The 18,065-nt window shown below is 26.9% G+C and overlaps 1 protein-coding gene across 4 annotated transcripts; it reads right to left on the reverse strand.

The window, feature by feature from the left end:
• Nucleotides 1-3,729: 3,729 nt before the first annotated feature.
• On the reverse strand, nt 3,730-6,494 carry LOC112751414 (LOB domain-containing protein 25). Of its 4 annotated transcripts, none has more exons than XM_025800550.2 (3): nt 6,354-6,494; nt 5,932-5,994; nt 3,730-4,651 (listed from the first exon to the last, which is right to left on the reverse strand). In XM_025800550.2, exon 3 carries the CDS (start codon nt 4,628-4,630, stop codon nt 4,106-4,108), a length of 525 nt encoding a protein of 174 aa, XP_025656335.1. In that variant the 5' UTR covers nt 4,631-4,651; nt 5,932-5,994; nt 6,354-6,494; the 3' UTR covers nt 3,730-4,105. The 4 variants fall into 4 exon arrangements, with proteins under 4 accessions (XP_025656335.1, XP_072074034.1, XP_025656333.1 ...); XM_072217933.1 differs by having other exon boundaries at nt 5,928-5,994; XM_025800548.2 differs by having other exon boundaries at nt 6,253-6,386.
• Nucleotides 6,495-18,065: the final 11,571 nt, after the last annotated feature.

Here is an 18,065-nt window from a genome sequence, read left to right on the forward strand (position 1 = left end):
TATATATATATATATATGCAGCCAACAAGCAATGAGGTGCCCAATGAATGGACGCCTGAAGTTGGGGGTTCCCAATAAACTGGGGAAGATGATGATGAGTCTGGTGTAGATTTAGATTAAACATGGTGGGTGCTTGGTTTTTATTTGGTTTAAAGTGGAGGTTTAGGTTTTTAGTATGTTTTAAAATTTGTTTGTTGTTGTTGTTTGCTAGACATTTTTAATTGTCTTTGTTTTATTTTAATTGTTGGGACAAGTTAAATTTGTATTGAATTTGGATGCGATATACTCTTGTTATTCTAGTTTATTGATGGTTTTAAACTTATTTTATGGTAATTTAAATTCTGAATATTAGGTTTCAAAAAATCGAAAAAACTGACCGAACCAAACTGCTATTGGTTCGGTTCGGTTGTCCAGACAACAACAAACCGAACAGTTGAGATCAGTGTAGAACCGAACAGGTCGGTTCGGTTGGTTTTCGGTCCAAAATCAAACCAAACCGAACCGATTACACCCCCTAAAAGAAGGCACAAAGTGACAGCATCTCTTGCAAGGATAACACATGGGAGAAGAAGGTGCAATGGCGACGGCGATAACAGGGGGCGCGACGCAAGGAAGAAGAAGATGCAACGGCAGCATCGGTTGCAGGGAACACTGGAGTGACGCGACACATAGGAGAAGAAGGTACAGCGGCGGTGCGGCGCGTTACTTCTTCAGACGGTAACAGTGACGGTGGCGAAGTGCGTTAGTGATGACGCGATAGTGAATAAAGAGTGAAGTAGCTATGATAAAAGGAGAAAAAGGTGAAAATTAAAGTAAAAGATTAGAATTGTGGTGGATAAATGTAGTAAAATATTTTTTATTTTAGTAAATTTGGAATACAGCCTATTATTCACGTTGTTCGTATCTTTATTGTCTATCTAACAAAACTCATAGGTAGCGTTTGTTTTGAGGTACTGAGACAGAGACTGAGAGACTGAGACTTAGTATCCTGTTTGTTGGTTCAGAGGCTGGTACTAAAATTTCTGTCTCTGTCTCTAAAATTTCAGTATTTCAATACCTCCAAAAAGTAGGGACATAGGGGACTAAAATTTTTAGAGATGGAGACTGAAACTTTAATAACATTTTATACCTAAAATATCCTCATTTCAACTAATTAATTCTAATTTTACTCTTTGTACAAATTAAATTAGAGTTTCATTCTTGTTTTAATTTCTGTCTCCCACATTACACCAAACAGAATACTGAGATTTATTTCAATATCTGTCTCTTAGTCTCTGTCTCTCAATCTCAGTCTTTCCGTCTCTGTCTCTCCACCAAACGCTACCATAAGGACAATAAAGTAGGTGAAATTAATGGGAAAGACCCCGGTATATCCGCAGCACCACGAACGTCACTTTTCATAACTTAATAGGTTAAATTAAACAATGAAAAATATATTTCTATATATAAATATTATATATATACCATTATAGTCACATTCAGTTCACATGCAAGCACAGAAACAAGCTAAATAACAACCTCCTTTCAAGAATCCTATAATATATTACATGTCCCTTTGCATCAAATTTCATAATAATGATAATATTGTAATACGGAACCATAGAAGAAGAAGAAGACATGGTGAAATGCTTGTTTCGCGGCAACACCATCACGTACGAGTAATAATAATATTCCTTTTTGGACCATCATTTTCTTAGAAATTAATAATAATTATTATAAGTTAAAGACACATATGTATGTTATGTCTTTGTAGAGTGTGAAATTAAAGTCAACAAATTAACAGTTCAACTTGCCTTTGACCAGCATGAAATCTAAAAGGATAGGTCATATGAATTATTAATTGTGCTAAGGTCACACCCACCGCTTCAATTTGTTTGGTTCACATTAAGCATATTGCAATTTTAAATGAAAATCTTGAAAAAGTAAGACCCATAATTTATAAGGACATAGGTGGTAATAATAAGTTTCTTTCTTCCTCTTTATAATTAATATAAAATAAATTTAATTTTGAATTACATCAAAATTACATCAGCAAAATAGTATACTCTAAATCTATTAGAGAAATGACAGCCGTTCTTAGTAATATATATATTTTTTAGGGTTTAAAATATACTATTCTGCTGATATAATTTTGACCACAGTATTAAAAATTTTACAAATCATCAATTAAATTTATATATTTAAATAATTTTTAAATATTATATTTAAAAATTAATTACTTTTATTAGAGAAATATTAGAAATTAATACTTTTTATTAATATTAGTCAACATTTTAATTTAGATCAACACTGTATTTTTATATTATTATAATTTAAAATTTAAAATTTATGATTTAAAATATAATCTTTAATATTTAAAATTAGCCTAATATTAACCAAAAATAATAAATTTTATTGAGTATATAACATTGTTTCTTTTTATTAATATGAAAATATATAATTGAATGACAATAAAAAACTTTTTATATCGTTAGTATGCGAAAATTAAATTTTAAAAGTATTTGAAAGATTAAAAAATTAATTTAAAATTATTTTATTTTGCATTGATTAATTAATATTATAATAAATGTGTAATATTTATAATTACATACTCATTATTAGATATAATAATATTTAGGGTTTAAGGTTTATATTACATACATACAATTATAAATTTTAATTAAATAAAACAACTTTCAATATCATTATTTAATTCACATAAAATTTAGTACAAATTCATATGTATTATTAATATTAGGCTATAATATATGTAGCCTTTATTTATGCATAGATAGTTAAACATATATAATGAGGCATAGCATGTTGTGTAGCCATCTAGTGAAAACCATTTTTGGAGACCTTGACCTATATATAGGAATATTTAATTAAGTCGGTACATGCATGAATTTGGAGTGCATGCTTGAAAAGGTTTTGGTGCCAATAATAGTATAATAATGTATAAATATATGTATGTTAGTTGAATGATAAAAATAAAATAATAATTAAATTAAAAGTAAGACCAGTTAAGATTCTATTTAGCTAAGACCTCTTGGAGACTTTTACATATAATATTGTTATTAGTCAGTCGGCATTGAACTTGAACTTGCCATGTGTGGGGCCACTTGGATATAGTTTTCATAGCTATCTCTTAAATTAATCCATAATATATAACTAAATTTGGTATTATATAAATTAATTCTTTAATTCACAAAAAATAACAAATTAATTATGATTTTTATTAGAATAATATTAAACAAAATAATCTTTTTTCTTGTAAAATTTTAGACAATTTAATTAAATCATGGATCAATTGTCAATATTTTTTATTAAATATTAAATTATCCAATACATTATTTTTAGGGACAAATTTAGAATATCACTTTTTTCTTTAAAAAACCAAATATTTTACATGGACATATATATAAGTCATATTTTTTCTTTTATGTGGTATGTTAATTTATAATCTGTATACACTCTATTGGCGTGTATGATAGCCGTTTTTATCTTTGAAGTTCAAATAAATTTATTAAATTAAAATATTAAATTTATTATTATAAATAATAAATAGTAGTGTTTGTTTAGTTGCATTTTTTTATGACACAATAACTACAAACTAAAAGTAATTATAATAACTAGTGCAATAATAATTAAGAAGTATAATTTGAGAATATTAAATTCGACTTTCTAGAGCAGTTAGTTTACAAATAAAAAAAAAAAAAACCATTACAAACAATTATTAAAACTATATTATTAGGTGGAATAAATAATAAAACTCTTATTCATACATTATGTATATACAAACATTTATATATATACAAACACATTGAAACCCCTTCACCAAATATTACTTTACCAAAGCAAGTAAACCCTAAGTATTCAAACAACAACAACAACTTGCACATATATAATAAAGTCAAAATTCACGTACAGTTGTCTTTATACGAAGTTATTAATTAAAAATTATTAGACGATTTAATATGTTTGACTAAATTATCATCTAACAGATATTTTTTAACTATTAATTTCGTATAAAGACAATTATACGTGAGTATTCAAATTATCATATAACTACTAATAATTATTGATTCACATACATATATACCTAGATAGATATATATGAATCAAATCAACCTCTATGGTAACCATCCCCACCACCACAAGTATCATCATTGTTCCAAGCTGAAGAAGAAGAAGAAGGGTAATAAAAAGAACCACCACCTCCTTCACCCAAATTATTATTATTGTTGTTATTATTATTATTATTCCTTCTTCCTAAAGTAGGGTTAGGAACTTCATTGCAATATCTCATCAAATCAGCATTTGTGGCATCAAGCTCCTTTTGAAGCCTAATAACTTGTCTTTGGAGCACTGAAATTGCACCAACACAACCATAAACTGGATCCTTGATCCTTGCTTCAGCCTCATATGCAAGAGAATTCACCGCGTCTTCCCTTTGATGAGGCTGAACTTCATTTAGAAGCTTGCTTACATTGCTTGCGCCGAAGATCTTGTGAACGTTTGCGAATTTTTGTGGCTCTTCCGGCGGGAAATAGGGCGCGAAAATGCAATCCGGTAAGCATTTTCTTCTCAAGAACTTGCATGCCGCACATGGAGAATTTGAGTAGCTTGAAGAAGAAGATGATGAAGCCATATATGTGATCTTCTTAATTGCCTTAACAAATTAACTCATCAAAATCATACTCAATTACAAATAATTAAATCATATGCTAATTAAGAAGTGATAAACACAGAAATGAGACATAAAGTTGTCCATATTTTTATTTTTAGTGTTCATTATTGTCTCCAATTATTCATAAATAAAATATTAAAAGAAAATAATGTATTTTTGTGTATTTGCTTTATTTTCAAACAAATTAATATATTTTAATATCTCTATTTTTTTTATTACCATGAATCAGATATCAAATGTAATAACCTACATAGCTTACTCTCAAATAACATAGCTAGAGTTTTTTTTTTTTCCTGTGCAAATTAACCCTACCATAATATATTGGAACTTCATTTTAATAATTTGAAAATTTTTGTGTGTATATATATCCAATGATTAAAAAGATCACATACATACATGCATATATCTTCACATAAATTCCAAATTCGGATGAAATATATATGTGTCTTCCTAATATGTTTATGTTATGGTGGCTATGATAATTATGATATTTTAAAAAGTGATAGTAAAGTTAGAGTAATACTTTTTTATTATTTAACAATAATTTTTAAAAAATATTGCTAAAAAATATTACCAAAATATAAAAAAAATAAGTATACTTTAAATTTTAATACAATTTTATAGGCACAATAATTATCGTAAACATAATCATAATAAAATTCACCGAGATATACATATCTCACTGAAATTCAAGAAATTAAATACAAACTTAATTATTATCTCAACTACCGAATCAATTGTGCATATATATGTGATTTATGAACAATTCATCAGAATTTAATCTTTTCCAAGTAAAACATATTTAGAGATCAGAAGAAGCCAATCAAGAGTGATAGGTGGATCATTTTCTCAGAAGCTGTGGTATGTTAATTTTTCAAACTTTGGTTTACTTTGTGTGGCTTGAGCAGTCTTAATGGGATCCAAATGCAACTATATATTCATCATGGATTCTCAGACTGACCTACCCAGAAAATTAAAACCAGTTTTTAATTTGAACAAAAGCAAAATGAAATTAATTAAGCAAAAATTAAACATGTAATAATCATTAATTACTAGCTAGTATATATAGTACTTGGATGATTATATATATATCTTCATTATTATGCAACAATTATATATGCATATAATTCTAAAAAAAATAAAAAACATAAAAAAAATTATCTCTTGATCAAGCCTAGCTAGCTAGGACTAGGGTATGATGTTGATGAATTGGAATTGAATAGGTATAGGTATAAGATCATAGACAAGAAAGTTTTACCTACCAGGAATCTTTTTTCACTTCAATTGGACGTGTGTTGGAACTTCCTTCAATTTTCAACTATTCTCTGTCGGAGCAACATATGCATAATAATAATAATAATAATCATGCTATGTACTCAACTATTCACCCCCAGAAAAAAAATTACTATGACATGCTTTAAAAATAATAATAATAAAAGCAAAGATCAAATTTCAAAGCACTATTAATTAATTTCTATATAGATCAAGCAAAACGGTTAAAGGTAAAAAAAAAAAAAAAAGAGAAATTAAATACATAATTTCAATTTAAAAGGAAAAAAAAAGACTATAATATATATACCTACCTTATAATATATTGGTTTTTTGTATTTTGAAGAAAGAATATGTAGAGGGCTATATAGATCTATCTATATTCCTTTATAGTGTGAGTGAAAAAGAAAATTACATTGAAGGGTGTGATAGATCGATGATATATCTTGGAATGAAAAATGGAGTACTATTAATGGATGTGAGAGTTCATGGGGGAAACCCTAATTAGTTGCAGGACAAGATGAGAGAAAACCGCAAATACAGTGACAGCAGAGAGTGTTAGGGACAAAGAGCATTTCAATTCCAAAGAGATAGAGAGAGAGAGAGAGGAATGAGAAAGATAACGGGTGCTATAATGTTGGTGAAAATTATCAATGACTATGACACTACCTTTATAATAAAATATAATCATATAATAATATAAATAAAAACACTGTTCAAAATAGTAAGGTTAATTGTACTAATAATTAATCCTTCTCATCTTTTAATTGAGTTTAATTTTTACGTACTTGATAGTATAAAATATTTTATATAATTATATAATTATATTTATTTTTTTATAATTATTTATATAATTAATATAAAAAAATTTATTTTTATTAATATGATATTACATAATTAAATACATATATAAAATTATTGTAGATTGATAGAATATTAAAATTAAATTCTTCTAACTACTTCCTTCTTCTTAAATAAGAAAGAGACAATTGAAAAAGGTGGAGTAATTTTGAATTTTTTTTTTTGCCAATGACTAATTAATTCTCCTCACTTACTAATTATTATTTATTTTTTAAATTAACGATTTTTTCTCTTTTTATTTATGAAATATTGATGTATTAATATAAATTAATTTTCAATAAATAAAAATAGAAAAAATAATTTAAGAATAATTGAGTAATTTGGAAAGTAATTATTCTCTCTTCAACTTACACTTAATTGAGAGTTAATTATAACTGTATAGAATTAGTTGATGAATATGGTTCTGGCTAATGGGAGAATATTTCAACGGAAAAATTTCAGGGGGTTAACATTTTTTTATTATTTTTGTCTTATATTTAAACTAATTTCTTTTTTTTCACTAAAATATTAGTCTCCTAAATATTAGAGATATATATAATTATTTATGTTATCTCTTTTTATCAGTTTAAATTTTTGAAAAAAATAATTTCATGATATAATATTAAATCTTTATGTCCGAAAAATTTAGAATTTAATTCTTAATGAATTTTAAAAGTAAAAAAAATAGCATAAGACAAATAAAAAAAAATTATGTAAAAATAATTAACCTTAAAAAACTTTTGTTTAAACAAAATATTAAAAATATAATAATTTATGTTGCTTCTTTTTATCGACTTAAATTTTTTAAAAAAATAATTTCATGACACTAAAATTATCTTCATAAAATTGTCAGAATTTGAAGTGTCAATAATATAATATTAAGAAATTAAGTCTATTAGTAAAAGCCTGCTTGTTCGTCAAGAATTATATGAACTTTTTACACCAATAACTAATTTTTGAAGTGTGATTATATCATAATATAAAGAGAGGGTACGTATGTAACTCCTTACATAATAAACATATATACACACAAAATTTTGATTAAATATATCTGATGGTCTAATAATAGACATCGCTCTACCTTTAGCAAATAAAAACGGACTTATTCTTTTTAAGACTTTAAAATCATCAAAATAGACATGTGTGTCTAATATACTAATTTTTTAAATATGCTTCACAAGAAAATAAACCGTACCTTTAACTAACTAATTAAGTGCTAATTAAAAATACAGATAAATAATTAATTAGAAATTATATACGTATATACACCTAATTTTGAATCTTCTTAGTTAATAAAAGAATTTAGGTGATCAATAATAATTTTTAGTCATCATATAATTAAAAATTCTATTTCACTGCCTTTTCTTCAAAAATTAAAGTATAGTGTAGGATCATATTCGATTAATTAATTTTATTTGTTTTTTCTTTGGTTGGGTATATATTATCTATAAAATTGTTGGTAATTTAACATGACTCTATATATAAATTTATGTTTAAATTAAAAAATATTTTCCTAATTTTATAATATTATTTGAAATAAAAAATGAAAGGAGGAAAGCAAAAAAGTAAGGTTTATTTAATATATATGTAGGACAAATAATAGGAGTAGCCGAGTAGTGCTAGTGGAACTTTTATTAAAGTGGTATTTCCTTCCTCTTTAATTATTATTATATATATTCCTTTTTTGCTTTCCAAATAAGGTAATATAAATATATAATGAAACCTTTTAAGTTGCTTTGCTTTTGAAGTATATAAATTTGATTAGTTCCCAGATATACTTATTAGATATAGGTATCTAAGCTCTTATAAAGAAGAATAATATGATTAATAATTTATTCACGCTAATGATGCATTTCTCTTATAAGCGTGGTGTTAGTTGTTATATATGTATGTTCTTATGATACCCTAATTTATGAAACAAAAATATAGCTAGCTAGGAATCTAGCTCACTCAAGCTAAGGACTACTCCCAAAAAACTTAGAACGATGACATTTTTTATTTTTTATCTTTTCTTTTCATACTTCTACCTTTTAAATATGCCGTTTGATTGACTAAAAAAACACACTTTAGTCCTAACGCTTTTTTATTTCCTTTTTTTTTTTTTTTGTCATGTTGGAGGAATTGTAAAAATAACATGCAAATTGCAAAAATGGTATAGATTTTTCTACTAATTTTTCTAAAAAAACCGTTCAAATTAGTAGAAAAATTGGAGAACAAATGAACTGAGTAAACACCAAAAGAGTTTTGGTTTAATTCAGTTCAAAGGGCAAATATAGGGAAAAATTTCAAAAATATTTCTATTTCTTTAATTTTTCGTTCATCCCTTAATTTATTGGTTGATTATTAAAGATAGTTTTCTAGCAAAACTTGGGAGCTAACTTTTTTTCTAGAAATATCAATTAATTTTTTAAAAATTACTTTATTTATTATAAATTCTAGATCTTGAATAATAAATCTTTAATTTTAAATTTTAATTTTTTCAAAAAAAATTAAATTAATAAAATTAGCTAATATTAACTAATAACTAAAAGTTAATTTTCTGTAACTTATTATATATGTCATCTTTAAAAAATAAATTTGAAACGTAATATTTCATCAATTGATGAGTACAATTAGGGAAATATATTCATTTATTTGTGATTCATACCGGTACACCAGAAAAAAAATGTAAATCATACTACTATAAATTAGGGTGGAAGTAGGTCAAGCGGTCTAGCGGAAATTTTCTATTTTTAATCAAAATTTTAACCGTCGCGAAATGTTTTGCGGCGGTTTAAAATCGCCGCAAAACGGCTCCAAAAACCGCCACAAAGTATCAGTTTTGTTGTAGTGGGATGAGGAATTGAAATTGGCACCTGACTCATTTTTATCATTCATGAAGAGAACTGGAATGCCGTCAATTTTAACTCTCTCATTACCCTTAATTTCCACTTCAAGCGCTTTATCTGCAGCACCTTATTGCTATTGACGGAAAAAGAGAGCTTAGAGGAGACAGAGTCGTTTATCTTTGGAGGAGCCACAGTTGATTTAAAATGATGGTGGTGGAATAAAGGGTGTTGATGATGACATGTTCTTTCATGAGGAGGAGAGAATGGGGGATTGTTAGTGTAAAATCTGCAAAACTAATAAATAATTGACCAATAAATTATTATTATTTAAAGAAATTATAAAATTAAATTTTATAGTTTAGAATAGAAGAAATAATTAAAGTACGAATTTTGACACTAATTTTAAAGATTTTGGCTCAATATTGGGCCAAACGGGCCGTACCGGTTGAATCGAGTCCAAACCGAATCCAAGACCCAACCCATTTCAGCCCACACTTAAATGAACTTCAACATCTCCTTCCTTCCCTTAATGAAACACACTGAGAACTTTGGGGGAAAAAGAATATTGATTCCAAACCCTTGTTCTTCATTCAATTTGTCGTATCTTTCAATTTGGAGTTCTGATCGCTGCATCGTTTGCGACCACACGATCATCATGATGAACTCTACAAAACTCATAGAACAATTTGGTAATTAAGTACCTCACTATTTGTTGCTCAGTCACTTTCTCCTAATTTTGAAATTAAGGTTTTTGTTTTTGAGATTTTGTTGAATTTCAGTATTTAGGATCGTTTTAGCTTTGTGGACTTGTCGGGTCTCGTTCCAAATTTTCGTTAGTAAGGTGAGAAACCTCTAACTTTTGTGAATCCTTAATGACTATGAACCCTAATTTTATTTTGAGTGATATTATTTAGTATTAGATTGGATTATATGTATTGAAAACCAAATTGGTAGTGTTGAAATCTTGATTTTGGGACTTTAGAGACTGGGTCTTCTGTTTTGGTGAGTGTTTGGCGCCTTGGGCGTTGGTGAAACAGTGGTATTTGTGGCGTTCTAAGCTTAGGAAGGAATCAACCAAGGTATGATTTTAGTTTCTCGTAGATAACGTATAATGTAACGTGAAAACTTAGGCTAGTTGACCGTAGGATAAGTTGAACTAGGTGTGATTGTTGAGATTTAATGATTTCTAATGAATATGTTGAGTCTATTATGAAAATGTGAAGGTAATTGTTATTTATGAGGTTGATGATAGCTAATGATGATTGTAATGATTGATGAGGATAATAAATTATTATTGATCATATTTTAATGAATAATGTTTGAAATTGGGTTAGAGATTGTTGGGGAAAATTGATGAGATTGAATGCATTTGACAATGGGAAGTATTTGAAAAATAGATGAATAAGACTTTGGGAGCATTGGAGAGGTTCTAGATGTATAACAATGATATATGAGTTGAGGTTTTGGAAAAATAAAGGTTTTAGTGATTGTTGGTAAAACTTGATTTTTAACTAACTTTGGCTGTCCATATGTCGAGTCTTGGATTTTGGATTTGAATGAAATTAGTTTTAAAATGAAGATAATTTCAAGAGTTTTAAAACAGTTTAAAGTTTGTGAAAATTGGAGTTTTGTAGAAAAAGTTATGGACGTCGAAAGTTAGGTGCAGAAAACTGAAATTTCTCTAAGTGCAGAAAACCAAGATTTCTGGTGTGTGTGCTTACGCACAGAACAGGGAGTGCATTTTGGATTGTACGTGCGCACACTATGATGCATACGCACAAGCACGGGAAGGCTTGCTGTTGCGTGCGCAGGCACACCTTGGTGCGTACCCACACCACCATGTTTTACACTAAAGCCTCTGTTTTTCACTATTTGACCTTCTCGGCAAGCTTGTAAACCTCTAAAATCCACGGTTTTGATGAAAATTCATTATTTTTGAACTATCAACTATTCTTCTAATTTTTCAAACCTCTAAAATCTCTGTTTAAGTTTATTAGTGAGGTTTTGGGTTACGAAATAACGGTTAATGAGTGGAAGAAGATATAATTGCTGGTACCGGAGGAGTTGAAAAAGGGGATATTTGATTTGATGAGATGATAAAAGTAATGAATGGGGCAATTTTGAGAATAATGCCATATTGAGAATGATGAATGAGACAATTGATGATGATAATGATAATTGATAAATGATGAGTTAAAAGTCTATTTGGCTTGCATATTTGAGACAATTGTTGACCCTCTATACATAAGATGTGACCGGACACTTTAACTCTCCGAGTTTTTCTATGGGCATGCACATATATATGAATTGAGCTTGGGGTGTTGTCTTCCCCATGTCAGCTTGAAATTCTTCCCATGGATATTTTTTAGCTTGGGGTGTTGTCTCTCCTATGTCATTTTGGGATTCTTCCCATGGTTAATTTTGAGTTTGGGGATGCGCGTACAAAGGGACTGTCCACGGTTAGCTACTAGGACATGTCGGGCTAGGTATGCAGCTGACAGATGATATCATTAGCCATAGAACAGACATACATCATATGCATTTGAATGATATGCTTGAGTGTACATTATCTTGGATTGCCTAATTGTTCACTTATGTCTAATTGCTATTTGCCTAATTGTCGTACATGTACTCTATATGTGTGTGTTTTCTCTGTATTGATTATGTTTGAACAACTAATAGGCCCCTCATTTGGCAGAGGAGTGACGAAGGTAGTTCTACTAGAGTTTCGAGGGGTTGGAGGAGGTAAAGGTGAAGTGTTGAGTTAGTATTAGATTCGGAATTGGAGAACCTTAGACAGTTTACCTAAATTCTGGTTTAGCTTATTCCTTAAGTTTTAAATATGAGTGTCGGAGTTCTAGGATTGCCTCTGACTTTCCCGAGACCTTATATATTATTTATGTGGACACCATTACCATGCTGAGAACTCTCGGTTCTCATCCTATACATGTGTTGTCTTTTTCAGATGCAGGTCGAGATACACCTTGGTGAGCGTCTGGAGGTTTCTATGGCAAGCGAAACTGGGATATTATATTTTGGGCTATTGGTTATGTATTTATGTTTATATATTCTCCTATGTATATATATAACTTATGTTTAATCCTCCTAGAGGCTTATTTTATATCTTTTGGGATACTCTGGAATATGATTATATGTATGTGTAGGCCTTGGCTTCGCAGGTCGAGTTTGGAGCTTGATATCCTATTATTTTGGTACTTTATTCTATATATATATATATATATATATATATATATATATATATATATATATATATATATATATATATTCATGTTTTATCCTTCTCTGTTTTATCCGGTTTTACGTTTTCGAAGGCGATGCGCTTTTTCCTTTTTGCGATTTTGCTTAATTTTTCTTCAAGGTTCCTAGTTACAAACTCTTTCAATTATATCTATGTATATATTTTATTTTTAGAGGTCGTAATACCTTACTATTTTTGTTTTACGAACTTAAGCATAAAATTCTGTGTGGTAGGATCTTACAGTTAGTGTGAATATGAACAGGAAGAGAGAAAATGGAGGAAGAAGAAGAGTGGAGAGTTCTTTCTTGACGTGTTCTTTCAGAATATGAAAGACTTTTATGTGAAGCTGAAAGGAAGAGGAAAAATGAGAAATATGTGGTGAGTTTGGGGTTGGATGACGACGGCCGTGGTGGAAGAAAATTACAGTGGTGTGAGTATTGTGTTATGATTTTAAAGAATGGAGATTTGGGTTTACTTCACGATCGAGGAAGAAGACAAAGAGAGAGAAGGGAGGGGAAAAACAAATGTGTCACATCATTTTTCCGATGATGAAGTTAGACGAAATGACTAATTTGAGTCACGTCTTAAAAATTCATAATACAATTTAAGTTAATTTAAAATTAAAGAACCAAATTAGATTGAGGATTAAATTTTAGAGATCATTTTGAGTATTAACTCATACTTTATTAATTTAAGCTCATTTAAGTTTTCAACAATTTTAAATTTTTTTGTTAACAAACTCGTCAATGAATTTTGTATCAAGTTAGATTTTTATACAGAATCAAGCTCATACTTCTAGAAACTTTTAATAATCACAAATCAACAGGAGAGAGAAGGAATAGGAAGAGATTACTCCATACTCATCGAGAACTATCAGAAGACTGAGAGGTATAGAACTACTCGAAATTCATTTTAAAGAAAAGCTAAGGGGTCGAAGTTGATATTTAATTTAAGAGTAATGCTACGAAATTAATTTTTATTAGTCAATATCCAATATCAATTAATTTTTTAAAATTATTTTATTTATCTTAATTTATAAACCTTAAATCATAAATCTTAATATAAGTTCTAAACTAAAATATTTAACCCTTAAAATCGACTAATGTTTACTAATTAAAAACAAGTTCCCACTACTTTCTGTTAATTTAATTAGGAAGAATGAACTGTATATCAACCACATTCCATGTTAAACAATTGGAAAATGTTATAAAATTAGCTATTTTATGAGATTTTATTTTTACACACAATTAAATTATTGGAGCGTTTAACTTACTCACACTAATTGAGAAGAAAGCATGTGTGCTGATGGAGCAACAAACCATGGCCACTACCAGATTACTAATTTTGTGCTATTTTCTTGTATTTATAGTTTTATTTATTTTTATTAGCATTTGATGGATACGGAAAGGGTATTTCTGCCCCGGGAGGTTTTTTTATTTAGTTTTTTTTTTTTACTTTAATTTTGTTGTTTATAAAATAAAATATAAAATAAAATAAAATATTATTTCGATCCTTAATATTTGGATTAACTATTAATTTAGTTTCTAACGTTTTAAATATTTTATTTTAATAGTCTCAAAAAATTTTAAACGTCTTCTTTCAATTTTAATAAATATTGAACAGTTTAATACTGTCTTATCGTTAAATTTGACATGAACAATTAGCAAAATGAAGAGTCAATAATATTTTATTTCAGTACATAAATAAAATTGACCTATTAATGATCATTTATGTAATTTTTTTTTTAATTCTAAAACGTTAATGATAAATTGATACAATTTGAAATTTTTTTTACAAAAAAAAAAGATCAACAAAAAAATGTTATAACTTATAAAAAAATTTTGTTTATATTTTTTAACACACAAAAAAATATATAATTTAAAAATAACATTATGTTTATATTTATCATTTTATTAATTATTAATATCAAATTTAATGATAACACAACATTAATTCTATTTAAAATGTATAAATCATAAAGAATCAAATTACCATTCAGCTCAAAAGTAAAGAACCAAAATAAAACTTTACAGCAAAAAAAAAAAAAAAAAAAATCACTTTCACCGTCTGATGCATGTTCTTATTAGCTTCTTCCTCTTTATTCCTTTCCTTTTTGCAGAGATCACGGTTTGCTTTTAAGGATTAGAAAACATATCCCATGCAAATCTCTGTCCTCCGAAATTGTGTACTTACTATTGACCCTCAATTATTGTGAAAACCCTTATTTATTATTTATTTATTATTATTTATTCACTGTTTAGCTTCCATTATTGATTATCATGCATGCACCATCATCATCATCTCTAACTAACTATGCATGGTTCACGGTTCATATATACACATACAAACAAGAGGCTGCATAGTTCAAAGTCAAATTAATTAACTCGTACCACATTATGCCACTTGGATAGTCAATATGATTGAATCTTTTCGTCCCCTCCAAAATTTTATTATTTTCTCAGTTTTTAAATGTTGATACATTTATTATAATTTAATGCATTTATTTAGTTAAACATCTAAATAAATGCGTCAAATTTTTTAAATTTATCGAACTTCTAAAAATTAAAACGATGTAATCTTTTTATAAAAATAATTAATGTTCCATAAACTTTAATTTATAAATAGTAATCAATTATTTGTATATATTTGTAAATATTATTTTATATATTTTTTAATAAAATAATAAACCATCAGAATAATCAAATTTAATTTTATAATAACATAATAAAAAAATTTATAAACACAATACATATTTTTACATTACACTACTTCTCGCAGCAGTAGTTATGGAATCGGATAGCGACAGTTTTTAACCGTCGCAGAACGGATAGCAGCGATTACTATACCAACCCACTTAAAAATAAGGTGTGACAAAATCTTTAGTGGCAGTTAATAGTAACCGCTGAAATAATCGCTACTAGTTGATATTGTGCCGTGCATTGTTTTAACGGCGGTTCTAACCACTACTAAAAATATAACAAAACTTATTTGCAGACTATCAAAATACTATGTTTCTATTATAGTTACGAATTTATAACCGCTGTCAAATAACATATTATAATTTTTTTTAATCTAAATTTTTTAATATATGATAATTCTTTAATTCTTTTTACATTTTTTCACTACCTAAGTTGCTTTGATTTAATAAAACAAACAACAATCAATTAAATTAAAAAACAAAAAACAAAACAAAAATATATACGCAAAAGTCAATCATTATATTAATAATTTATCATAAGTGCATCAATAACTGTAAACTAAAAATAAATAATTCAAAAATAATTAAACAGTAAATAATTAAAAAGTGATCAAATTTAAATATATCTATTTTTGTTGAATAATATTATCATCTAACTTTTAAATTGGATCTAAAATTACGGTCGAATGTAAATGGAATAATTGTAGAAGGATTTTTGTGAATATTCTACATTAGTCTATCCAAATCTTCTCTAAATCTATTATATCTATTATCTATTATATCTATTATATATCTCTAATTTTACAACTAAAATATGTTATATGTCACTTTTTCATTATAATTGAATTAAATTTTTTCCTTCAAAATTAAGGAATTCTCATCTCCTCCTTACTAATTTTACAACCAAAATGTGCCACATGTCATTCTCTCATTGTAATTGAAATTAAATATTTCCCTCCAAAATTAAAGAATTCTTCCCTCCTCCTTACTAATTTTACAACCAAAATGTGCCACATGTCACTCCCTCATTGCAATTGAAATCAAATCTTTCCCTTCAAAATTAAAGAATTATCCCCTCCTCCCTCTTCCTTTCTCTATTTCTCTCATTCCTTCAACCACCCTATCTATTTTATATATCATTATCAATATCAATGACTAATTACTAATTTGACAATCAAAATGTGCAACATGACATTCTTTAATTATGTTAAAATTAAAATTAAAATATTAAAATTGAAATTGAAATATACCTATATTATGTATCATATATTACTATCTAATTTAATAATCAAATGTGTCACATGACACTCTTATTAAAATTGAGAGAAAATATTTTTTTTCAAAATTAATAAACTCCCTTCCTAAATTCACTCAATCTACCTCTCTCCATTTTTTATTTTTCTCTATTATTTTTACTCTATATATAATTTATATTTTATATTAGTAATTTGACAAATCAAAATATGTCATCCGATATTTTTTTACGATTAAAATAAAATTTTTTCTTCCAAAATTAACAAACTCTCACTCTCACTCTCATTCTTCATCTTTTATTTTTCTCTCTCTTTTCTCTCATTCTCTATTTTTTCTATCTTTCTCTTCTACAGAAAATAAAATTAATAAAATAATATAATTTAAATAAAAAATATTATTATTATTATTATTATTATTATTGTTATCATATACATAGTTTTTATTTAGTTTTAAATTTTCACCGCTTATCTTTCTAATCTATATTTTCATTTCTCTTCTTTCAAATATTTATTACATATAATTTGAAGAGAATACTACTGTTATAATTAAAAGTTAGAATCAAGATTCAATTGTTTTAAAAAAATTAATTTTGAGTTAATTTTATAAGTATTAGTATAATTTTATTATGCTAATATTTAATTATATTTTTTATATACACAGGAAGAAAAATATTATTTTTAAATAGCAAGTATAAAATTAACTATTTCTATTTGTGCAACAAACTTAACAGTTAACACATAATTAAATGTAAAAGTATACATGTTAAATTGTTTTAAATTTTAAATAACGAATATTAAAATTAATTATTAATAAAAAATAGATTTCTTCATATAAAAATAATAACTAAAAATCTTATTATTTAATTTTTATCTACCTTAGCCAAAAACTTTTGTCAACCTACAATTTTTTTGTTATAAAAGTAGTTTAATTTTATAAATCTTTTGTGCCATAATAATCTATACTGTTAGAATAAAGTAGACCGTAATTTTAAAAAAAATTATATTTCCATAATGTTATTACGGATAAAAATACTAAATTACTTTCTAAACACTATAAATTAAATAAACGGTTTAATATTTGGCAAATGTATATTTAATCTACCATAATCATAATTTTATATTACGATTGACTTAAAAGTCGGAGTATTCTCTTGCAAGTATACGCTCTCACCATATGAAGATGCCAAATCTAAACAAAAAGATTCGTCTCTTATATCTCAATCTTACAAATTTGTATTCTACAACTATG

The sequence above is a fragment of the Arachis hypogaea genome, chromosome 15 (assembly GCF_003086295.3).
Source record: "Arachis hypogaea cultivar Tifrunner chromosome 15, arahy.Tifrunner.gnm2.J5K5, whole genome shotgun sequence".
Lineage (NCBI taxonomy): Eukaryota > Viridiplantae > Streptophyta > Magnoliopsida > Fabales > Fabaceae > Arachis > Arachis hypogaea.

Coding starts and splice junctions, on each gene's coding strand:
- LOC112751414 (XM_025800550.2), bottom strand. CDS start 4,630: ATGGCTTCATCATCTTCTTCTTCAAGCTACTCAAATTCTCCATGTGCG.